The 8,528-nt window shown below is 34.5% G+C and overlaps 1 protein-coding gene across 1 annotated transcript; it reads left to right on the top strand.

Moving 5' to 3' along the window:
• Positions 1 to 409: 409 nt before the first annotated feature.
• Positions 410 to 8,102, top strand: LOC123664190 (broad-complex core protein isoforms 1/2/3/4/5). Its single transcript, XM_045598786.1, has 5 exons — positions 410 to 1,234; positions 3,788 to 3,928; positions 5,686 to 5,862; positions 6,394 to 6,667; positions 7,882 to 8,102. The coding sequence occupies exons 1-5, from the start codon at positions 1,187 to 1,189 to the stop codon at positions 8,100 to 8,102; spliced, it is 861 nt and encodes a 286-aa protein (XP_045454742.1). The 5' UTR covers positions 410 to 1,186.
• Positions 8,103 to 8,528: the final 426 nt, after the last annotated feature.

The raw sequence follows: 8,528 nt of genomic DNA, 5'->3' as shown, positions 1-8,528 counted from the left end.
CCAGAATTGTAAAGGCATTCAAATTACATCACCCACTGTAATCCAATGTAAGGGCAGGTTTATCCCTCATTGAAAACGTAAATAAATCGCTCAAAAAGCAACAGTATATAAATAAAACGCATGAAAAACACCGCGCAATTAACTAATGGATCGTATTCCGATATCGTTCCAACGTGAATATATTTTTAACTCGACATGTGTATAGGTCAAATGTTGCAGACAAACAGACGTTTTGACAATCACAGAGTGTTCCGAATTGTATGAACATGATTTTGTATGTATGTATTCATGCATCTATCATATATATGTAAATTAATGATTGGTAATTTGTTATTGTTACCTTCGTTTGTTTTTTAACCGTCTTAAAAAAGAGGAGATTCTCAATTCGACTGTAATTTATTATGTATGTTACCTCGGAACTTTTTACTGGGTGGACCGATTTCGATGATTTTTTTTTAATCAAGAGGTGGTGCGTGTCATGTGGTCATATGTAATAAATTGTACAAATACCTCTCATTTGACTAACTTGATCAATTATCTTCTTTAAATTTGATATTTCTGCCTCTATTTCCATTTTAGCGATATCAAAAAAATCGGGATCATCCATAAACTCTGATAAATTAATCATTTTAGTAGTTTCTTTTTTACTATATTAAATATTTTGTTAACTTATTTCCCGCGTAGTAACTATTTTTTTTTTTTTTTAATTTCGAATACGGCACAAATCTAAAACGATTCAGCCCTATTTTTTTTTTCTTTTTTTATAAATAAATGGAGTTTACCTATTATAAAGAAAAATCGTTTAACATCAATCAAATTCATTTACAAAAAATAGGTAAAAATAATAGAACTATCGAAAACGCTATTTAACGAAACAGGTCAATCGACACGATCAATTACGGAGCATTTCGATTCTCAATTTAAAAAAAAAATGTTACAAATAAATCAGTAAAGAGAACAATGCCAATCATCGTGTCGAGCGAACTAAATCTGCTTTTGGATGAGTTTTGGTATGCCGCGTCACTGAATGTCATTGTATTTATAAATAAGATCAGCTCCAGAAATAGGTGGCTACAGGTTTTCCAGGCGTACCGACTAAAATAAAGCAGCCTGGATTCGTTAAACAATAATATTGTTCGCGCCGTTCGTCCAGTCATTGTGGGACTATCAAACGCACGGCCACAAGATGGACGACGATTCGCAACAGTTTTCTTTGCGGTGGCATAATCACGAGGTGGGTAAGTAAGGTTACACATACGTATATAGGTACATAAACATATATTTCTTTTTTAATTTTTACACTACACAGGTTTTATGTCATCATAACCTCTTTGTTTATTTTTAATTTTTTTTTTGTTTACTATGTCAGCACGTGGCTAAAATGTTAATTAAAAATTGGATTATGTTTTTGATTTTTTGTGTTTAATTTGAAGGTATGTTTTGTTTTTTTTTATACTGATAATTAAAAATATTTCTTAATAATTACAGATACACTGAGGACCGTGTTATCTGAAGCACTGTTTCTTATCGGACACGATACAGATGGTACTAGCGTGTGAAGCGCCACCTTTTTATTATTTTAAGCTTTTAAATAGCTTTTTGGCTGAACGCTTTAAGGTTTTAGCCTTATTTCTGTTTACACTATTTTATTTTTTTAATAACACGATTAAATGCATGTGTAATTTATTAAAATGGTAAATAATTATAATAATAACACCAAAACATATTTCACATACGTGTCATTACATTTAATATAATGCGTAAATATGTTTACAAATATAATATTTTTACGTTTTAAATCGAACATTTAATTAAAAATAAATGACCGTATCCTCCGTTTATTATTATTGTAATCCGCTTTCGATTAATTGACATTCGAATGCCATGCCATCTGTTGATACAGATTTATAATATTGGCACAGACGCATAATTAAAATAAAATAAAAATTATAGGCAAGCAAAAGGTTATTTTTTTTTTTGGTATAACTTTATTATTTTTTTAAAAACATATTAGTGATACTACTATTCTAACAAACTGCTATTTCTAAAAATTCAAAGATTCTATACGCTTATTGAATCTAAATTGTCGAAATAAATTTTATACTTATTGATTAACACTTTTCACTTGAAAAAATAAAAAAGTTAGTACTAGTCGAATCGCACTTCTAGTATATTTTATTAAGAGTAAGTACCTACTGGGTGTTAGCGCAGTTTCGTTCATGTAATAAACTATTCCATGAGAACCCGTTCCGTCACTCTTCAAGAATGATGAATGTATTATTAATTTAATAATATACATTTGATTTATTGATAGATTCAGCTTGTAACATTCCACTGATCTTTCTCTTCATCAAGGGTCAGAACTTAATCCACCACGCAGCTCTATTAAGAGTTAGCTGATAATATACATTAATGATTATTAACAATTTTTATAATCTAATAATTTTTTTTTAATATTATATTTATTTATTTAATACTTTATGGTACACCACAAATATAAAAACCAAAAAGACAGTTACAGACAGTGAAGTACAATGGGCGGATTTATGGCTAATAAGCCTTTTCTTCCAGACAACCCTAACATAAAAAGGAAACTTATTATCTAAATTATACATTTTATTAGTGCAAGTAATTTAATAAACAGATATTATTTTATTTAATATACTGTTAATTAATTAAAGTAGCAATGAAAGAAATAATATTGGTAATAACTAATAAAAAAATAATTTTAACAATTACACTTTTTGTTCTTGAGAGGTACATTTTTGTTACTCTTTAACGCAAAGACTATTGAAACAAATGCACTCAAACTCGGTACCTAACTAATTTTTATTCCGATATTCATAAAACAACGAGATACAGGTACCTAGTATTAATAAACATGTATTGAAGATAAATAAATCGATTGTTTAAATAATAAGATAAAGCAATTAAAGAATCTAACATTATTTACTGTCTTATTGATTTATATTCAAATTGTCATTTGATAATTTGCTTAATATTAAACTTTACTCTGTCACGGTAGGTAGTCACGTATGTAAGTTACGGATAGATTTTAACAGCAGGAAGAAAAACAGGCCACTTGTACCTACTTCATATCAATTTGAACGCTACAACACCGTCGTTTTTTTTTTTTTTATCTAAAATGAATGAAAAAATTTTGTCTGTCGGATACTGTTATACGACAAATAGTTTTATCCGGAGATAGCGGCTATATGTTAAATCTATAATATATATATATATATATATATATATATATAAATTTCGTGTCACGATTTATGTTAGCGATAAACTCCGAAATTACTACACCAATTTTTATCGAATTTTGTAAGCATCTGCAATTTGATCCAACTTGAGAGATAAGGTTGTTTATATCTCAATAAATTATTGAACTCAATATTTGTTATTGCAAATTAAATGTTTAGTTACGATAGTTACTAGTCATAGTACGTTAGTTCTATAAAATCCTATTAGATGGCGGTTTCGCATCTAAGCTGCACAGATATCCGGTAGACGGCGCCGTATTTCTATTTCTAGATTATAGATGGCGCGTTTGAACATATAATTTACATATATTTTAATAAATTATAATTACTAGGCCACAGCAATGCGTCGCTGGATTAGCTAGTTTATTTCTATATTTTTCTTTATTTATACTATTTTTTACATATTATTATATATTTATAAATTTATGCTAGAGTATGAGTTAAAATAACATACCAATTTTATTCAAAAAACAAATTAAAATACAATCTCAAATAACTTCATAAAATCTTTAAATCGACAGACGAGCGTGGTTGGCGCCTTAGGGCGCATGCTGACGACAGGAGCCCTGAGTGACGTGACGCTGAGCGCCAGCGGAGCCCTGCTGCGAGCACATAAGCTGGTTCTAGCTGCTTGCAGCCAGTATTTCGCACAATTGTTTAAAGTATGTACTATTTTTACTATTTATACGGCACACAAGCTGTACCTTTTTTTTATGTAACTAGGCCGACAAACAAGCGTACAGTTTAACCTATGGGAAGTGATTACCGTAGCTTATAGTCGCCTGCATCACCAGAAGCAACGCAAACCCGTTGCCGACCCTATCCCCAATTCCCCGCAGGAGCTCTGGTTACCTTACTCACCAACAAGAACACAACACCGATTGAAAATAGTATTATTTATCTGTGATCTTCTGAAATCTTCTGAATTTCCTGCTATGCCCTACCTCAGTTAAACCTTCTACTTCACTAGGCTCATCCGCCATTTTTCCAATAAAAATTTACCGGGTTTCAGAACAAAAAGTATCCAGTGTCCTCTCGCTCGTAATTTTGACCAAAATAGTCAAAACATTTCGTTCAAATCTATAAATTTAGTCGTTTGGACGTGATGCAATACCAAAACAGACAAATACGTGATGTTCATATATCTACACTGAAATTAAGTTGAGACTATAGCCGCTATCAATTATAGAAAATTCTCCAAAATAATTTTAAAATATCTGTAATTTACAGAATTTCTTATGTTGGATATAGTTTACAGGCTACCTTGACTAAGTTTTTTATTTGTGTGTGGATATTTCGGACCCCATATAAAGAATTTCATCTTAATGGGTGGTTTTTATGTGTGAGGCGTTAAGCTGTGTGGCTACGGCATTAAAGAATATAGCCATCCCCTCTCTTCCTGTGGGTGTCGTATGAGGCGACTAAAGGATAACACAGTTCCACTACCACCTTGGAATTTATAAAGCCGACCGATGGTGGGATAACTATCCAACTGCTGGCTTTGAAATACACAGGCCGAAGACGGGCTGTAGTGTCTTCGGTGCGACAAAGCCAGCCCTGCGGTCACCAACCCGCCTGCCCAGCGTGGTGACTATGGCGCGGACTTGTGGAGGCCTATGTCCAGCAGGGGACTGCAATAGGCTGAAATGACGATGATGATGATGACGTTTAGCACTTAATATGTTTAGGTACAATTTGACATACTTTAAGAAGTAAATAATGTCTTCTAATCCACAATTAAAAATTTTGTATAGATTTTTACATAAAAAGCCGCTACAAACAACTAGCTCGCCACAATATGGCGCAGAATCTGATGCGAATTATCACACAAAACATTATTGTCTGAATGATGACAATGTGTATTTAACACATTGTCATCACAATTGCAGTCTCGACAGACAATACCTTCACATACAATAATATTTTGTTTATTTTTTATTCACTTCAATTACATTCATATTTATTATTCACTTCAATTATAAATTAATACAATGTGGATTTAAGCAAATTAACGAGAACTAACGTAGACTTTTTTTTTAAATAATTGAAAGTTATAAAAGTGTATACATACGAGAAACCAAATGTAGATACTAAGTAGAAATCGAATAGAATAGATTAATTATAATTTTAACATTCAATCAAGTGGTTTCATTAAGCTGTTTTAATTTCTTTTAGTTTTGAATGTTTTTTTTTTTGTAGCTTTACTCTGAGTCAAATTAAAAACTATATTCATAGTTTCATAGTTTATTGTGAAGCTACCAACGCTTCAAATTTCAAAATTATGGAGGGTAGAGGGAGAAGAATCATCTCATATGGGAGAAAAGTTAAAAAGTGTCCATACATGTATAAATAACAGTTCAAAAACCTTCCACAATCACAACTCAACAATCAATAAATGTTAAATTATTCTATCTTATAGGAAGTAGATGCGGAAAACAACAGTCTTGTTGTGGTACTGGGTTGTGAGGCAGCTGAACTGAGACTACTTCTGACGTTTATGTACACGGGAGAAGTGACAGCTTCAAGACGCTGCCTACCTGCTCTACTGCGGTTAGCGCACACGCTGCAAGTTTCTGGACTGACTGATGCTGATAATGTAAGTAGAAATAGTTCTAAACAAAAAAATAGTGTGTGTGTGCAATGCACACACGGCAGAAGTGAAACTTCTGAAAAGTAGCCTAAGCAAATTATTTTTCTCGGTGAAAAAATTCTATAAATAAATATTAAAAAAAAAAAGTAAATAATACTGTGTTCTATCTTATTCTCTCACCGACTTATTTCTATTCATTTATATGATTGTTTCTTTAACATAACTCATTTTCGTTTCATAGAGTTTCAAATCACAACGATTCTAAAGAAGTTTCACTTTAAAAAATTAAAAAAAATAATAATTGATCAATTTAAAAATTAAGCGGCAAATGGAAGCAGAAGTAAGCGGGAAAATAAGTTGCATAATTATTCCAGATACATGATTATATCCAACAAGAGGTGTTCAGTGTGAGATATTTATTTATCAGATTTAAGATCTTAATTCCAAAACTAAATATCAAATAATTTGATAAATTAACTAATTTTAATAATTATAGACAATGGTATAAAAACCGATCGCATACATCCCTAATTTCAGAATCCACATCTAAACCAACCACAAGAAGTGACAAACGAACCGACATCCCCAATAAATCTTGAAAAGTCTGACTCGCCGGATTTCATCACACACGAGGACCAAGCTGACACAATAAGGACGCTTGACATTAGAAAAGGACAAGATAGCAATGAAACGGATAGAAATAAGGACAAAATCAGTAAACTGGATCAGATTGTAAAGAATTTATACAGTACCCATCGAGTCGGCAGCTTTGTACCTGAAGTGACAACACCACCGATATCCATTTTAGGAGGTATGTATGGGGGAAGTTAGTCGAGTACTGACTAATTTGATAAACCTGTAAAAAAACCTATGAAAGCGAGTTCTTATTGTACATCACTAGTTTAGCGGCTTAACAAGTCGGAACTGATGGTTTAAGTTGAGTCTTTAAAAAAAAAATTATGTGGCCTGTTCATCGTCATCATCATTTCAGCCTATTCAATCCACTGCTGGACATAGGCCTCCCCAAGTTCAGGCCAAAACGAAATGAACTCATGTGTTTTTCCCATAGTCACCACGCCGGGCAGGCGCGGCGGTTGGTGACCGCAGGGCTGGCTTTGTCATACTGAAGACGCTGCTGCCTGTCTTCGGCCTGTGTATTTCAAAGCCAGGCGTTAGATGATTATCCCGCCATCGGTCGGCTTTTTAAATTCCAATGTGCTAGCAGAACTGTTATCCCTTAGTCGCCTCTTACAAAGCCCACGGGAAGAGAGGGGGTGGCTATATTCTTTACTGCCGTAACCACACAGCACATGTGGCATGTTAGCATTCCTTATTTGTCAACCTTTCAGTTAAAGAGATAATCATGGCAACTGTAACATAAATAAAAGCATTAACTGGCTGATACGCCAACGGTCACACACTTGATCCCCCTTGTGACAATTACCCGGCTCGAAGGACCAAAAAATATTGTACGGAACTGTTTGTACACGTACAATAATATAGGAGGAGTTAAGGTGCGAAATGACTTTACTCTATGAGTGCTGTTTTTACACTGGTTTATTCATGGTCATACAAATTAAATACACGATGTATAAGAAACGCTGTGTAGACAAAATAACATTAAAAAAAATATATCGAAATCAATTGAATGTACAGAGTATGTATGTATATACTCTGTACAATTTGAATGGATGGTACTTATAAACGTTGGTCGGGGCTTAGGCGAATTTTTGTGTTATATGTGTTTAGGGACCCCTGACATAGGATCACTTTATAGTGGACATATTCCCTACTATGAGTAACGATCGCTTTCAGGTATTTATAATAACTACTGGAACCGACGGCTTTACGTGTTCTCTGAGGCACGCTGGGAAGACCCACAAGGACAGAAATCCAAACCGAAAAGAAATATAGCACAAATAAAAATATCCATTCCGAGCGGGAATCTAACCCGCAAACCGTCGGTGTTTTAGATACTCGTACCACTACACCATGAGGTACTTAAAATAATAACACATTGTCCAGAAACATCGGACTTCGAAAGGAAATGGCGGTCGAACAGCTCAGTGTGCACGATATGCGACAAGCGCCTCAGCAACCAGTACAACCTGCGCGTGCACATGGAGACGCACGCGGGGCGGCGGCACGCGTGCCGCGCCTGCAGCCACGTGTCGCGCTCGCGGGACGCGCTCCGCAAGCACGTCGCCTACCGCCACGCGCCCGCGCTCCGGGGCCGCCGCGCCTGACGCTCTGGCGGCGCCTCGCCGCGACACACACACACACACACACTTCCGCCTTTCGCGAAGTGACACTACCCTAGTGTCTCATATCCAGATAGCAAAATGACATTTTAGGTGTGTTCATAAATAAATAAATAAATATTTACACAATACACACACGGTCGTCTGTTCCTAAAGTAAGCAACTTAATGCTTGTGTTATAGGTAACAGCCGACTGGTATATAGCTACATATTTTTTTTTCGATAAACATACTTATAAATAATACATATATAAATATATAAATAAATATTTATATTACACCCAGACTCGGGGTGGGAATCGAACCCACAACCCTCGAAGCAGAAAGCAGGGTCACTACAAACTGCGCCAACGGGCTAGTCATACGGACAAATCATAAATCTGAGCTCATACGAACTCAGATTTATGATTTG

Source organism: Melitaea cinxia, chromosome 21 (genome assembly GCF_905220565.1).
Source record: "Melitaea cinxia chromosome 21, ilMelCinx1.1, whole genome shotgun sequence".
In the NCBI taxonomy this organism is placed as follows: domain Eukaryota; kingdom Metazoa; phylum Arthropoda; class Insecta; order Lepidoptera; family Nymphalidae; genus Melitaea; species Melitaea cinxia.
Note: the sequence above shows the minus strand (reverse complement) of the source record. Positions and strands in the feature narration are given on the sequence as shown.